At 40.4% G+C, this 17,539-nt stretch overlaps 1 protein-coding gene across 4 annotated transcripts in view; it reads right to left on the bottom strand.

Annotated features, from left to right (window-relative positions):
• Positions 1-17,539, bottom strand: part of Tlk2 (tousled like kinase 2) — a 109,521-nt gene that overhangs the window by 63,209 nt on the left and 28,773 nt on the right. For all 4 annotated transcript variants that reach the window (XM_036195988.1, XM_036195986.1, XM_036195987.1 and 1 more), the window contains one exon: positions 5,857-6,024. In XM_036195988.1, the coding sequence (XP_036051881.1) occupies positions 5,857-6,024 (168 nt within the window). The remainder of the gene's footprint in view (positions 1-5,856; positions 6,025-17,539) is intronic.

Below are 17,539 nucleotides of genomic sequence, written 5' to 3'. Positions count from 1 at the left end.
ATCTATGATGAGATCTGGTGCCCTCTTCTGGCCATGCAGACACAGCACTGTATACATAACAAACAAACCTTGAGAGAGAGAGAGAGAGAAAGAGAGAGAGAGAGAGAGAGACAGAGAGAGAGAGACAGAGAGAGAGAGACAGAGACAGAGACAGAGAAAAGTCACAAATGGACTTCGGTTTCAAACTACCAGTGGGTATTACTGAGAAAAAAGAAAAGGAACAAATACAGAAGCAGGGAGTCAGATCAAAATCTCCAAGGGAGATACAAACTTCAGCTACAGTGGCAGCATGCACAGAATTAAGAAGTAGAGGGATTCGGAGCATATTCTGAAGGTGAAATCAGTAAGATTTAGTACTCCAGATGTGGGATAAAATATAAAGAGATGAGAATGAACATTTTTATCCAGTAACAAGAAAGAGCAGGCAACAGTGAGATGTGTAAAACTGTAGAAGTGAGTACTGAGTGGAGAGTCAGAATGATGAGTTTAGCTGTGGACACTGAAATCGAATACTTTTGTTAGACAGAAAAAGAAGACAGGAGGCAACTGACCAGATAGGTCTGGAATTCAGGGCAGAGATCTGACTACAGCCAGAACCTTCAAAGTCTTCGGTAGACAGGTGACAAACTAGATGAGATTAAGTAGAAAGAAAGGTAGAGAAAAGAAGAAAAAAGAAAAGAGAAAGAAAGCCTGAGCCTGAGCTCTCCAACTACTACTACATTCCAGTGTGTAGAAACAGAAGTGGGGAACCCAGGAATGAAAGCTGAGCTAAGTGTGTGTGGGCTAACAGAATGTGCTGGATGAGCTCTGACCACACTGATCACTAGACTTAGCAACGTGGAAATCATAAACTTAGGACCACTGGTGAAGGAGAATTGTTACCAGATTTTTGTAATTACAAATAGAATTAGGGGGCTGGGGATTTAGCTCAGTGGTAGAATGCTTGCCTAGCAAGCACAAGGCCCTGGGTTCAGTCCTCAGCTCCGACCCCCCAAAAAAAACAAAAAAACAAAAAGAGTTAGCTCAGCAGTTAAGAGCACTTGGTACTTTTTTTTTTTTTTTTTTTTTTTTTTTTTTGCGAAGGACCTAGGTTTAGTTCCCAGTGCCCCTAACTGGAGTTACTCCAGTTCCAGGACCTCCAAGGGCACCAGGGACACATGTGGTCCACATACATGCACATAGGCACAACACTCATGCACATAAACTAAATAAATCTAAAAAAAAAATTCCCAATATATATCTTTGTAGTCTTGTGGGAATGGAACTTCTGAAACCAAAGATATGCAAAACTTAACACAGATATACTACCGATTTCTCTAAATAATTGCACCAATTAATTTCTAGTTAGTACAAAGCAATGGATGCCTTTAAACTAAAACCTACACAATATCAATTTTCTATTTTTTAAAGATTTGTTATTTTTATTGTATGTATATGAGTTTATTGTGTGCATATATATCTGTGCACCATATATGTGCCTGGTGTCCTCTGAGGCCAGAAGAGGGCACTGGATCCCTTGGAACTGGAGTTACAGATGGCTATAAGCTGCCATGTGGGTGCTGAGATCAAACCCAGGTTTTCTAAAGAATATCAAATACTCTTAACCTAACTCAGCTAGCTCTCTAGCCCCAAATCTAAAATTTCTTAATCCTTGTTAATTAGATAGGTCTTAAAAGTTATCCTCTTAGCCAGGAATGGTGGTGCATGCCTTTAATCCCAGCACTTGGGAGACAGAGGCAGGTGAATCTCTGTAAGTTTGAGAACAGCTTGGTCTACAGAGTGAGTTCTAGGACAGCCAGGGCTACACAGAGAGAGACCCTGTCTCAAAAGACAAAACCAAAAACAAACAACAACAACAAAGTTATCTTTTAATTCTATAGTTCTTTATGGCCTAAATTGATAGTTTAGGCATTTGCCTTTTTCATTCCCATAAAGCTACCTCTACCCCTCTCTTCCTGCCTATCTTTACTGATTTACTTGCTGTATATTAAAGTTAACTCTTTAAACTTTTCTTTATATAACTAAGAAGCAAAGACAAAGAAAACTATATCAAAGCACCAGGCTTTTGGGTTTTATATGTTTTATACATTTCTTCTTCTTACACAATTTCTTGGTTACTCTCTGCAGCATGAGAATAATCTAGTTAGAGTATCTGCAGGGCCTGACAGCATAAAAGTACTAATGATAGGACCAAGTAGGTAGCCATTCTAATGTACCCGCCCCACACCCATGGAACCATATCCTTTAGTTTACATTAGGGAACAGCAGGAATGTTGATCAAAATTCTGTGTATTTAACTATGTGCCCATCACACAGAGGACACAGTAAATATGTATAGAATAAACAAAGCATCCCTCTGAAAGGGAGGCAACTCTTATGGCAATCAAAGAACAGAAGCAGGCTGGAGAGATGGATTAACGAGAAAAATGCCTGCCACAGAACCACAAGAACTTGAGTTCCAAGTTCAGAACCCTAGCACTCATGTAAAAAGCTGGGTATGACAGCACATATTAGCATTTATAATCCAAGCAGTGAGGAATGGATGGAGACAGGCAGCTCACTGGCCAACAAGTCTACCCAATTGATAAATTCGGTGAAAGTCCTTGTCTTCAAAAGTGTGGAGATACTTTAATGTTGACCTCTGGCCTCCATACATGCATCCATAAATGAACTCATGGCCCACACATACAAAAGAAAAACAGGACAAATGGTTTTGCTCAGGAAAGTCAGATCTAATAAAGATCTATGAATGATAAATAGACAATGGAATTAAAAAAAAAATACCACAGAGTGACTGTATTCTCACAGCAAGGATTTTATGTTACCCTCAAGTCCTCTACAATAACTTATTAGTCAATACTCCATTCTTTAGGTCACATGTATGATGATTAAACAACTCTGAAAAACATTTTTTTTTAATATTTTTCTAGGGACTGGAGAGATGGTTAAGAGCTCTGACTGCTCTTCCAGAGGACCCGGCACCCACATGGCAGCTCACAACTGTCTATGACTCCAGTTCCAGGGAACCTGACAGCCTCACACAGATATACATGCAGACAAAACACTGACACACATAAAATAAAATTATATAAAAAAAGAACCTGTTTTAAAAAAAAGAAATATTTTTCTATTCTTGAGACAAAGCTACAGTAATAGTACTATAGTACTAAAAAAGGATTTCATAACACCAGGGCAATTTGATTGCGATACCTGTCACTCAGCTGATGGCTAGGGTCGATGTGACTGCTCTGGCCAGCTAGGTTAGTGTCCCTTTCTTCCATGCCTACACCATATACATTACTCCCAAAGCAACAGTTAGTTGAAGAGGACAACTTTCCTCAATCTGGGAGGATCATTAAGTATGGCTGCTCCCAGAACTCCCAACAAGCTTTCAAGAAACATTTCAAATAATTCATGATCCTCTGACCTAGCTAATTTTTTTTTATTATTTTTATTTCCTTTCCTTAAGACACCCAACATAGGACTGCGGAGATGGCTTAATGGCTAAGAGCACTCAATGGATGTTCTTACAGGACAAAGGTTGGCCTCAGCACCCACATCAAGTAACTCACAACTATCTATAACACTTACTTCTGGCCCCATGAGCACCAGGCATGTACATGGTGCACACACATAACATGCAGGCAAAACTACTCATATACATAAAACTTAAAACAAAACAAAAGATACCCAACACTCCCACTACCTTTCCAAATAGAGCTGAATGTGGGTTAAAAACTCATATATACTCCACAAAATAGAGAACCAGAGATTTTAACTACAGAAAACGAACAAGAGGCAAAAATGGGATTAGTGGTGACTTCCTTTGAGAGACAGGGTGGTCTTGCTGGACACTCCACAGGTGACACATGCCTGTAACTCCAGCGCTCAAAAGGCTAAAGCAGGATTCCCTCAAGTTTGAGGCCAGCCAGGGCTGTACAGTGAGTTCCAGACCAGCCTCGGCTACTATGTGGAGAGCCTGTCTCCAAAAAAGAGAAAGTGAAAGAGGGAGGGAGAGAGAGAAAAAAAGAGAATGAAAGGTAAACAAACAAACAAAAACCTTAAAAGAGGAACAACAGGGCCATCTTATACATTTACACCTCCCTTGACAAAAATAGGCAGTTGACAAGACACAGAAACTAAGAAAAAAGCAAAATTTTGCTGGGCAGTGGTGGCACACGCCTTTAATCCCAGCACTCGGGAGGCAGAGCCAGGTGGATTTCTGTGAATTTGAGGCCAGCCTGGTGTACAGAGTGAGATCCTGGACAGGCTCCAAAACTACACACAGAAACCCTGTCTCAAAAATCCAAAAAAGAAAAAAGCAAATTTTGATTCAAATTACTTATGATAAATTATATGAAGTCAAGATTATATACCATTTTAGTTCCTCTTTTTTCTTTCTCTCTTCTAGAGACAGAGTTCTCATGTAGCCCAGGCTGGCTTCAAACTTATTATACAGTCAAAGATAACTTTCAATTTCTGTTTCTTTTGCTTCTACCTTTCCGGCACTGTGACTGCAAGCATGTACCATTATGCCCAGTTTTGGGTGGTACATTGAACCTGGGCATCATGGATGATAGGCAAGCACTCTACCAACTAAGCTGCATCCTCAGTTTAAATAGTCTTTAGAAAGAGAGAAAGAGGGGCTGGCTAAATGATCAAGCAGTTAAGAGCACTTGATGCTCTTTAGAAGACCTGAGTTCAATTCCCAGCACACACATCAGGGAAGCTCACAATTACCTGTAACTCCAGCTCCAAGAGATTTGACGCACATCCCCCCCATTGGGCTGTGGGCACCAGCACACTAGTACACACACATAGGCAAACACACACACTTACTCATAATAAAAACAAATCCTTAATTTAAAAAAAAAAAGAAGGTGCAGTTGAAATAAACAAATTCCTTTTAAAAAGTGAGAAGGCAAGCAAGTAGATAGCTCACATACAGGGGCATGCCTCTGCAGAATGCCTGGCTACAGAATCAATTACACTGCTCAAATACTAGTATGAAAAAGTGTTGGATGGAGTTTGGTGCCTTTTTTTTTTTTTTTTCTTCTGGAGCTGAGGACCGAACCCAGAGCCTTGCACTTGCTAGGCAAACGCTCTACCACTGACCTAAATCCCCATGCCCTAGTGCTTTTTAATTAGATGAAATTTTGTCTAAAATGGAATCTGTACTCTTTTTTGTCAACCTAAGATCCTTCCCACTGTCCATTCAAGACTTTGACAGAGCAGCCTCTCCTGAGAGTTCAAGACAGGAACTAAGTGGAGGACCACGCCTTTAAGGACCAATGAAAAGGAGCTGGAAAGATGGCTCAGCAGCTGCTGAAAAGTTGCACTGCTCTTACAGAGGACTCGAGTTTAGTACTTAGTACCCATGATAGATGGCTCACAACCACCTAGAACTCAAGCTCCAGGAGATCTGACACCCTCTGGACTCTGTGGGTACTCACTCACACATGTACGCATACCCATACATAGGCACACACATATACACATAATTTAAAAAGCAAATCTACAAAATGTTAAATTGAAAGTATTTCAAAGGAATACCAGGCAGTGGTGCACTCCTTTAATCCCAGCACTCGGGAGGCAGAGCCAGGTGGATCTCTGTGAGTTCGAGGCCAGCCTGGTCTACAAAGCAAGTTCCAGGAAAGGCACAAAGCTACAGAGAAACCCTGTCTCGAAAAACCAAAAACAAACAAACAAACAAACAACAACAAAACAAAAACAAAAAAAAGGAAAGTATTTTAAACAATAAAAGAATAGAAAACATCATCCTCTCTACTAAAATAATCCAATTTCATCAAGAAACTCAAGAGTAAACATGTTTAAAGCATGCAGCCTTCTACTCACAGAGACAAAGGTGAAGCAGAGGCCCGCTCCCCGTGGTGCTAACTGCTCTGTATCAAGGCGAGGTTTGGCGAGCATCACTGACATGAGGGTGGGCAGAGCAGGCTGCTCTTCCGAGGCCTCCTTTGCAGCACTGCCATCTAAACCATACACGGGCTGTTCTACTCGACGCTGGAAAACATTAAAGAAAGCACACAAATGATGTGAGAAAGATAGCCAGAATACTGACTAAACATGCACCAGGTTAGACTGGGTATCATAAGATGCATGATTTAAAAAACACAAAACATCTCTGAAAACATAGACTATTACATCATGGTCACTGAATTGTTACCTATTTTCAAACCTGAGTAAACACCTACTCAGATCATGTAAAAGGTATTCCAGTGACTCTAATTTTATATAACTCTGAATGTGCAAATTACTCTGTATTGTTCAGTAAATCACCTTCATAATACTCTCAAACTTACACAGAAAATACTGTTTCCATCCTATAAGTAAACAAAGAATGAACGTATCTGCTGCCTGGCTTTATACACAAGAGTTTATTATACTCTGAATTCTATTCTCAGTATACCTTACATGCAAAAAAATCTAAACCAAATGCAAGCAGAGCAAGCATAAGACAGAATAGAAGAGACATGCCTCAAGTATGTGTGGTTTTATTCCAGAAACCCATGGTTAAACATTAGCAAATCTGCGGCGCGTGTGTGTGTGTGTGTGTGTGTGTGTGTGTGTGTGTGTGTGTGTGTAGTGATGGTGCTTGGTCCCAGCACTGAGGCAGAGGCAGCTTTATGAGTCTGAGGCCAGCCTGTTCTACAGTGAGTTCCAGGACAGCCAGGGCTACACAGAGAAACCCTGTCTTGAGGGGGAAAAAAAAAATTAGCAAACCTGAAATAATTAATTACAATTTAATGGTGGGAAAAAAATTATGATTCTTCTTTTTGGATCTTAAAATAATTGTCAGGCAATGTTTTTTTTAAAAAAAAAGCTAGAAGTAGCCGGCTGTGGTAGCACCCATCTTTAATCCCAATACTAAGCACTAAACTCGAGTTCTCTGTAAGAGCAGTGCAACTTTCAGCAGCTGCTGAGGCAGAGGCAGGAGAATTTCTGTGAGTTCAAGGCCAGTCTAGTCTACAGAACGAGTTCCAGGACAGGCTCCAAAGCCACAGAGAAAAACCCTGTCTAGAAAAACCAAAAAATAAAAAATAAAAAATGAATAAAAAAATTAAATAAAATAAAAACAAAACAAAACTAGAAGTATCCCACTTTAATACCTAAATGAATATTTTCTCAAAAATCACTAAAAATATTACTGAAAGTACTATAGTAGAGACCCCTCATTAAAGGTGGGAACAAGTTGGGCGGTGGTGGCAGAGCCAGGCGGATCTCTGTGAGTTCAAGGCCAGCCTGGTCTACAGAGAGAGCACCAAAACTACACAGAGAAACCCTGTCTTGAAAAACCAAAAAACAAAACAACAACAACAACAACAAAAGATTTTAAAGGTGAGAACAGGCAGGGGTAATACTTGTAATACAGAAAATTCAGTCAATGTGATATAAACTGGAAGATATTTTAAAGTGTCATTTTGGGTGACATAAATATTCACAAAGGAAACCAAACAAATTAGTCAAAAAACTTCAGTAAGAGAGACAAATACAAGATAGGTTAAAACAAGAAAAAAGTCAACAGCATCGCTACCATAATTACCATCAGCAAGTAAGAGAAGAAAACCACATTCAAAATAATAAAACAACATAAAAAAACAAAGAATACTATGAAACAACTAAACAGCTAAACTGGGCTGGTGGCCCTTGTGGCCCGTGCCTTTAATCTCAGCACTGGGAGGCAGAGGCAGGCAGATCTCTGTGAGTTCAAGGTCAGCCTGGTCTACATAGTAAGTTCCTGGTTAGCCAAGGTATATGGATCCTGTCTCAAAAAACAAACCAAAGACAATCTAAATGGTGATATCCTGGTTCCTGAATTCAAAATATATCAATTCCAAATTTCTTTAAAACCAGCAGAGTTTTTATTTATTTTGCTCTAGGCCTTGGATAAGACCGAAACATTCTCATTGGCTTTTAGCAGGTTATATTAAGGGCTTATATGAAAAACAATCATGTAATTTTTAATAAGGAGTATTAGGGAAACCTCACTCAATATCAAAATACACTACAAAACCACTTTCCTAATGACATTCCTGTAATCCCAACAACACTTGCAAGGGTGTAGCAGCATGAGAATCACTGAATTCAGTTAGCTTGAGTTACTTGGGTGATGACTTGTCTCAACATATTTATTTATTTACTCATCTATGTATTTTTAAAAATTCTAGCTGCAAAAAAATAATAATACAGAAACAAATCCACATGATAAGGATACATAATTTGTGATTAAAGCATATTTCACAGTAAAGGGAATGCATTTAAGACTGGCATACTATTTCTGAAGCTATCTGGAAAAAAGAGACACTTAATATCTTCCTATCTTCTATCACACATAAAACTTAAAAATAAAATAAGCAAATGATGCTGTAACTTAGTAGTGAAAAAAACTTACACTTGAGGATGCAGCATGCACGTTGTTTTTGAATCATAAGAATATCACTGAATAATTTAAAAATGCATAAAATAAGACACATCAAGTTGAATGAAAAAAGTCAACATCAACTTACATTACAAATTTGTAAACATTTACAGTATACATGACACTGAGTTAGGAATCTTTTTTTTTTTTTTTTTTTGGTTTTTAGTGACAGGATTTCTCTGTAGCTTTGGAGGCTGTCCTGGAACTCACTTTGTAGGCCAGGCTGGCCTCAAACTCACAAAGATCCACCTGCTTCTGCCTCCTGAGTGCTGGGATTAAAGGTGTGCGCCACCATCGCCCGGCTGAGTTAGGAATCTTAAAATGTCCTCCTACCTAAGAGCAAGAAAAAGCAAGTATTCCAACAGAAACAACTCATTATGAGAAAAAACTGAAAAGGCCATTCAATATATGAAAAGATATTTAATATCCCTCCCTAGTGAAGAAATCAGACAAATCAAGTTGTTTTTTTTGTTGTTTTTTTTTTTCTTACTGGAAAGATTGCAATGACAAAATCCAAATCCAATATTAGTTGGATATGTCAAAATTAAGAACTTCAAACTGCTAATAATCTCCTAGAACTTTACATATATATACAGGCAGGTGTCTTTATGCAGCCCTGGCTGTCCTGGGACTTGCTATTAAGACCAAGGTGGCCTCAAACTCTGAGATCTACCTACATCTCTGCCTCCCAAGTGCTAGGATTACAACAGCAGTGTACCACCAACACCTCATCTTTTTAAATATACTCTGACTTAAAAATTACACAGAAGGATATACAAAGAAGTTAATTGCCAGGCTTGGTGGCACATGTCTTTTTTTTTTTTTTTTTTTTTTTTTTTGTTTTTCGAGACAGGGTTTCTCTGTGTAGCTTTGCGCCTTTCCTGGAATTCGCTTTGGAGACCAGGCTAGCCTCAAACTCACAGAATGCTGGGATTACAGGCATGCGCCACCACCGCCCAGCCAGCACATGTCTTTAATCCCAACCCTTGGAAAGCAGAGGCAGGTGGATGGATCTCTGTGAGTTCAAGGCCAGTCTGATCTATAGAGCAAGTTCCAGGATAGCCAGGGTTGTTACACAGAGAAACCTGGCTTGAAACCCACCCCACAAAAGAGAAATTAATTACAAAACCACTTATAAAATACAAATATAGGGTTGGGGATTTAGCTCAGTGGTAGAGCGCTTGCCTGGCAAGCACAAGGCCCTGGGTTCGATCCTCAGCTCAAAAAAATAAAAATAAAATACAAATATGTATAGGACATTGAATAAATACTATTGAAATAAGGAAAACTAGTATATAAACATTATATGTATATATCCTAGAGAGGCTAGAAACACTTGCCAACTGCCTTAGTGGGTAGGGTGCAGGGATTGCCCTGTGAATGCTTAAGTGTATCTCCAGTCCTTTTTGGGGGGAAGTGGGTCTGAGACAAGGTCTCATTATGTAGCCTTGGCTGTCCTTGAATTTACTATGTAGCCCAGGCTGGCCTCAACTCAGAGATCTACTGCCTCTGTCTCCCAAGTGCTGGGATTAAAGGCGTGCCCACTCTACCCAGCTTTCCCCACATCTTTTTAGTTTTTTTCAAGACAGGGTTTTTCTGTGTAGCCCTTGCTATCCTGGAGCTCGCCTGTAAGCCAGGCTGTCCTTGAACACACAGAGATTTGCCTGCCTCTGCCTCCCGTGTGCTGGGATTAAAGGCGTGCACCACCACCACCCAGCACCACAGATCATTTTTATGTTTTCTCTGAGCACAGTCTCACTAAATGGTGTACGCTCGTCATCAACTTGCTCTGTAGCCAAGGTGGGCCTTGAACTTACAATCTTCTTTTCTCAGCTCCCAGAGAAGATGAATACAAGGCCCCAGTTCTAGAAAGGGCTGTTTTGTTAAGGGACTTTACAATCAATCTGTACATATGCTTTATCAGGAACAACTTCTAAGTTATAATAGTATATATTTTAATCCATATCTAATTTTATCTTACTTTGGCTTTAAATTTTTTTTTCAGATTTATATTATGTGTATGAACGTTGTCTGCACGCATATACGTGCAGTATATTGGATCCCCTGGAGTTACAGGGCTGCAGATGGATGTGAGCCACTGTGTGGGTGCTGGAAATCAAACCTGGGTTCTCTGCAAGAGCAACTAGTGCTCTTAGCTACTGTGCCATCTCTCCAGCCCTTTAATTTTCAGGACAGGGTCTGGCTGTTTAGCCCAGGCTATCCCCAAACACTGACCTTTTTGCTTCCACTTCACGAGGACTGGGATTACAGCTTGCACCACAAAGCCTGGCCACTTAACTATTAAGTAAACATTTATCAAATGCTAACAGCAAATGAATTTCGTCTTCCAATCTGTAAGTAACTAGTCCTCCTTAAGATCAACCACACTGCTACCCTACCAAATATAAAAGTAACTAGTCCTCCTTAAGATCAACCACACTGCTATGCTACCAAATATAACAGCTTGAGTTTATGCTCTCTAATACCGTGATACCATTCACTACAACATACTTACTATGTCAACCACTGCACCCTATATTCAATAAACATCTACTATGGTCAAAAGCTTTAAAGCTTTTCTGCACATAGGCGGGTTAGGAGGCTTGAGTAAACCTTCCCTTAGATAGCAAATTTAAAGATATGCCACAGGCCAGGGATACAGCTAAGTACTTCAACTCAACCCCTGGTGCTACAGAAAAGCACACATGTAAGGCTGGGTGTGTGTCTTTATCTATACCAAGTTCCAGGCCAGTCAGGGTTGCATAGTGACACCTTGTATCAAAATAGCATTTCTTTTTTTCCAGAGCTGAGGACCGAACCCAGGGCCGTGTACTTGCTAAGCAAGCGCTCTATCACTGAGCTAAATCCCCAAACCCCAACACAGCAATTTTTAAAAAGGGATCTGCTGGGGTTGGGGATTTAGCTCGGTGGTAGAGTGCTTGCCTAGCAAGCGCAAGGCCCTGGGTTCGATCCTCAGCTCCACATAAAAAAAAATAAAAATAAAAATAAAAATAAAAAAATAAAAAGGGATCTGCTAAGACAAAATCTAAGAGCAAATGACAAGTAAAAGAAACATCCGGGCTGGAGAGATGGCTCAGAGGTTAAGAGTACTGACTGCTCTTCCAAAGGTCCTGAGTTCAATTCCCAGCAACCACATGGTGGCTCACAACCATCTGTAATGAGATCTGGTGCCTTCTTCTGGTCATACATGCTGTATACATAATAAAGTAAATAAATCTTAAAAAAAAAAAAAAAAAAGAAAAAAAGAAAGAAAGAAAGAAACATCCCAGTTATATATAGCCACAGGGGTACTTGCAGACACTTAGTACCCATTTCCAGGGGACCACGATGTCAAGAAGTCACTGAAGCAAAGTCCACCCAAGCAAAAAACTCAACAGGAAGCACACTCTCCATTTACATACCACAGTGGCCTTCAATGCACTCAACTACACTCTTAGGGAAAGGGTGAACCAAGAGAAAACTTTTTTCTAGCCTCAAGTGGCTGCAAGAAAGCTGTCTCAGTAATATAGGGGATCAAGGTTTAGGAAATGTTAGGACAATCCAAATCAACTTTTAGACAGCTTAAACAACCAACCAAACAAATATAGGCATTAAATTTGATAAAGTTGCAGCTGGGTGTGGTGGCGCATGCCTTTAATGCCAGCACTCGGGAGACAGAGGCAGGTGGATCTCTGTGAGTTCAAGGCCAGCCTGGGCTACAGAGTGAGTTCCAGGAAAGGCGCAAAGTTACACAGAGAAACCCTGTCTTGAAAAAAAACCAAAAACCAAAACCAAAACAAAACAAAACCCTCAAATGCCAGTATTAGTAGCTAGAGACTATAATCATGTGTACAAGGTTTAGAGAAAATACAAGCACAGTGGTAAAATACTTGCTGAGTAAGACCGATGGTTGAATCCCCAGGATTACAATAAAGATTTTCAAAAATAAAGGGGCTACAGAGATGACTCAACAGTTAAGTGCTGTGGGATGGTCTTTCTATACACTGTGAATATGTGTTGCCACCATTGATTAATAAAGAAGATGCCTTGGCCTATGGCAAGACAGATTATAGCAAAGCAGGAAATCCAAGCAAGATACAGGGAGGGATAAGAAAGGCGGAGTCAGGGGGAGACACGGTGAGCTCCCAGGGGAGCAAGAGGTAACAGAACACAGGTAAAGTCACGAGACATATGGAGATATATAGATTAATAGAAATGGGTTAATTTAAGATGTAATAGCTAGCTAGCAATAAGCCTGAGCCATAGACCAAACAGTTTGTAATTAATATTAAGCCTCTGAGTGATTATTTTATAAAAACAGCAGCAGCTGTTTTTTTAAGAAAAGGACTGAGAAACTTCAGTCTACAGTTAAGAGCATTTGTTGCTCTTGCAGAGTACCCGGATTCAGTTCCCAGCACCTACATTATGGCTCACCACCATCCATAACCCTAGTACCAAGGGGTTGGACATTCTCTTCTGACATGGGCACAGATATACACAGGGCTCACATACATATACTTGGGCAAAACAGTCATATACATAAAATAAAAAAATTTAAATCCCTAAAAACTAAAAATAAGAATGAATAAATAAAGCTTGAAAGAAATAAACAGCAGAGAGTTTGTTTTGTTTTGTTTTTAAGCAGTAGTAGGACTCAAGATAGAAATAATTCACAGTAGAGTTTAGCCTGGAGATTGAGCCCAAGCCCTCAAAACAAAGAGACCAACAGAAGCAATAACAAAAATTAAGAATTCAATGCAGCTAATAGCAAATGAGAGATAATAAAACATAACCTGGAACTGAGGGGCAAAACAAAAAGCATACACAGACAAAAGAATATACAGAAACAAAGTCAAGAGGCAAGGGAAGATAATGCAGAGAAGGCACAGTACAGAGATGATATATGATATGATGATATATACTACTAATTATTCAGGACTGAAAAAGCATACCAATGCACAGATTCCAAAATCCCAGAGTTAAAACCAAGAAGAAAAGAATGTAAGAAGACACGTTGAAATTTTCGAATACTGTAAGAGCAGCCGCAGAGGGCTGGGGATATAGCTGGATGGTAGAGCACATGCCCAGAATGCATTAGACCTGGGTTCAATCCCTAGAACAACAAAAAGTAAAAAACGAGTAAAAAGCAAGCATGGAGCCAAGCATGGTGGCAAACAGCTGTAACCCTAGAAGTTGGGAGGTGAAGGCAGGAGGATCAGAAATTTAAGTTAATCCTAAGACTACATTAGGATATAGGTGTTGCAGCAATATGTAGTTGTGCTCCTTGGTTAATGGTAGTGCCCAGGCGGTCTTTGTTCATGAGTGTCTTTATTATTATCAAGCTCACGAGGAAACTAAGTGATTAAGAGGATGAGAATTTATAGAAGTGATTAGGAAAGATAGGAAGTATAGTTTGAGGGCTGAGGATTTAGCTCAGTGGTAGAGCGCTTGCCTAGCAAGCACAAGGCCCTGGGTTTGGTCCTCAGCTCCAGGGGGGAAAAGCAAGTATAATTTGATAAGGCCCTTTTGGTTGGTTAATGTTTTGGAGATAGAAGTATGGGTGGTTGATATGGTTTTAGGGATAGCTTTTTCAAGTCAAATTAGGTCTAAGAGGTCTAGAGTTGTGTTGAAGTTTATTGTTAATGTTTTGATAGGTAAGACTCAGTGCACAGTTAGCGGGGAGTAGCCTAGGGATGTTGAGAAAAGTGATGGTGAGGTTGATTTATTTGAGGTGATGTGGGAAGTCAGGTTATTGATGGCAAAACCTATAATGGTAATGAGGAGAGCTGTATTTTTAGGTGCCAGGATGTTGTTATAATTTGAATATTGGTTGGGAGGGATGTTGTAAGAAATGAAAAATCCTGCAAAAATACTTCTGATTGCTGGATGTTCAATAGGATTTATGAGCTTAGGGCCATTTTCATTAATAATGGTAAGAGGAGAAAATCATGGCTTAGTTATAATAGCCAAAGAGATAATTTGTATGTACTGGGACTAAAGGCGTGGGCCACCACCTGGTTCCTCCCATCACCCTGTGACAGGGTTTCTCTGTTTAACAGACCTGGCTGTTCTGGAACTCACTTTGTAGACCAGGCTGGCCTTGAACTCACAGATCTGCCTGCCTCTGTCTGTGGAGTGGCGTGCACCACCATACCTGGCACTATACCAGGCAATAGTCTAAACAGAGTTATACCCCCCCACTCTAAAAACAGTTAACAAAGTTAACTTAATGGCACAACTAAGCTGCATTAGATGTGAATGACTGAATTAACAGTTAAACCGTTAGGAAAAGCAAACAGCTACCACAGAAAAAAAGATTTCCTCTGGGATAGAAGTACACTCACTACATTCAGGGACTTAAGGATGGACAATTAGGTTTACAGGGTCCTGAAAACAGTTTACTGCTTGTATGTGATGGTTATAGTTACCTTTATAATAATTTTCTACAAGCTTTTTACTGAAGAGCCAAAGAGAAATATAGGGCAGCATTGCTTTCTATCATATAGTCTTTGTTGTTAAAAAAATTTCTTAAACATTGCTTGCTTGCCAGGTGTCATGACTTTTACCAACTTCTTCAGGAAAAGGTTCATGTTTTATGTATGTTTTTGGATTTAACATAAATATTCAACAAAAGTACAAAAAAAAATCATTAATGGAGCTTGGGGAGTAGCTCAGTAGTAGAACATTTGCTAAGCAAGTGCAAGGCCCCAAGTTCAGTCCTTAGTACAACAAAAACCGAAATAGTCATTTACGGAAAAAGGAAGGGACACGAAGTGACACTTTATCCATCAATCCTTCCCTCCCCGCAGTTCTGAGAAGCCACTGGGTCCCAAGTCTCCGTAGGGGAGAGACTGAAAACTGAAGCAACTACCTCTTGCATGTCAAGTGAAGGAAACAGTTCAGAGTAATTTGACTTTTATATAACAGAACAGTAACACATGGAAATAGCAATGAAGAAGAAATGCAGCAAGTTACCTGCTGTCACTTAGCAGGAGGTGGGTTATGAGTTAATGGTTAAAAATTAAAACACCCAGCCTGGTCTACAAAGCAAGTTCCAGGACAGCCAGGACTGTTACACAGAGAAACTATCTAAAACAACAAAACAAAACAAAAATATAGAACACAGAAATTATTAAATATATACTAATATTAACGTGATGAGCTGCAAATATGAAGACCTGAGTTGGATCTCCAGATTCCACTTCAAACACAGCCAGGCATGGTGGCCCTCAAGACAAGAGCATGTGTGAGACTAGCCTGATCTATATAGTAAGGCAGCCTTACCAGCTCCCTAAAGAAAAAGAAACAAAAACCAAAAGACAAAACTCAAGGGGCAGGGAGAGCCAGGCCTGGGAGACTTGAAGCCAAGTCTCATGACCAGAGAATGATCTTTTGAACTCCTATGGTTCAGAGAGAACCAACTCCCACAAGTTGTCCTCCAACTTCTAAATACATCCTGTGATGCGCGTGCATGCATGCTTGAGTGTGTGAGTGTGTGTGTGAGTGTGTGTGTGTGTGTGTGTGTGTGTGTGTGTGTGTGTGTAAATGGCATGGTTCCAAAACTGGAGAGATGGGAACAGAGAGATGATTACCAGCCAGCCATGACTCAAAACAAAAGATGAATGGTACATGAGGAAGATATCCACCCAAGGTTGTCTTCTGGCCTTCACACGTATGCACACACACACATGGAAATGCAGGTGTACCCTCCTACACAGAGAGAAAGTATAATACAACTGTACTATGTGTGTAGTCCTACTACTAAATGACCTACAAGCCAGACAATATGGATCAATTTCACAAAGTTGATGCTAGACAAAAGTAGTCAAGTACGACATTTCCTGTTTCGTCACTACTCTACGGAAGCGGCTGTGCCTGGTGGCAGGGAAAGAGCTAAAGTGGCAAGGACACAGTGGTGACATTGTCACAGAGCTGGCAATGTTTGGTTTCTCAGGCTGGTACACTTTGTGAAAGCTATGGACTACTGCATGTGTATTCGTCAAAACTAGAAATTGATTCACAAACTAAGGCTATAACAAACTGTGGAGGGAGGGAGGGAGGGAGGGAGGGAAAGAGAGACAGGAACAGAGACAGTCCCAAACAGACTTACAACATCATCAGGGTGGAGATGGCTACATGAGCAGAAGAAGCACTTGCCATGCAAGCATGAGGACCTGGATCCAAATCCCAGTACCCACAAAAACGCTGTCCAGGGAAGGTGCTTCTGTCACCCCGGTACTCCCCTAGAGATGAAAAGCAGGGACAGAGCACCCAGAAGCTTCAGGCCAGATGACCTGGTCCATGCAATGCTGGTGAGATCCGATCTCACACAAGGTAGAAGACAAGAACAGACACCCCAGGTTGCAGTCTATGGCAAGTGCATGCCTACATTTATGAGCACATGCATGTGTACACATATGTGTGCATGTGAGCACACATACATACATTAAAGCAAGACTGGAGATGAATGACTAGGTGTGAGGAAATGCTGTTTTAGAGGAGCTGGGCAGGGGAGGCTACTCTGTTAAGGTCATTTTTGAGCAACATCCTGTTGAAGAGGTTGCTGGTATCTGTCAAAGAATAGTTCTGGGAAAGAGAATAGCAATACAAAGGAAGGCCCTGAGCAGAAGAATGCTTCAGTGCTCAAGAGAGCCTGCGTGACCATTGCTGTACGGGAGACAGGTAGGCAGGAATAAAGAGCAGGCAGAAGCCATCAGGCCATGTAAGGACTTTATTACAGAAAGCCATTCAGTTTTTCAGAGGACTGGTACAATGAGCCTTTACTGCTTACATCGCTTGAACTACAAAACCACATGAAACAAGGGTAAAGCCACACGTAGACTGAGCCCAGAGGACTCCAAATTCGAGGTAAGCTACTCTACTATTAAGCTGCATCCCAACCTCTTCTTTTAAAACTTAACGTTTACTTTTATCCCAACTCCCAATATCCCACATAAAAACAGACTGGTCACATTATGGACAAGTGTCAACAAATTATCTAAAGGTGCTAGAACAAATTAACACAATACCCTTGTTAGCTAGTTCAGGAAGTACCAACATCAACACTACTTACTGACTTTTAGATGACATAATCCTTTG

This window comes from Onychomys torridus, chromosome 8 (assembly GCF_903995425.1).
Source record: "Onychomys torridus chromosome 8, mOncTor1.1, whole genome shotgun sequence".
Classification (NCBI taxonomy): Eukaryota; Metazoa; Chordata; class Mammalia; order Rodentia; family Cricetidae; genus Onychomys; species Onychomys torridus.
Note: the sequence above shows the minus strand (reverse complement) of the source record. Positions and strands in the feature narration are given on the sequence as shown.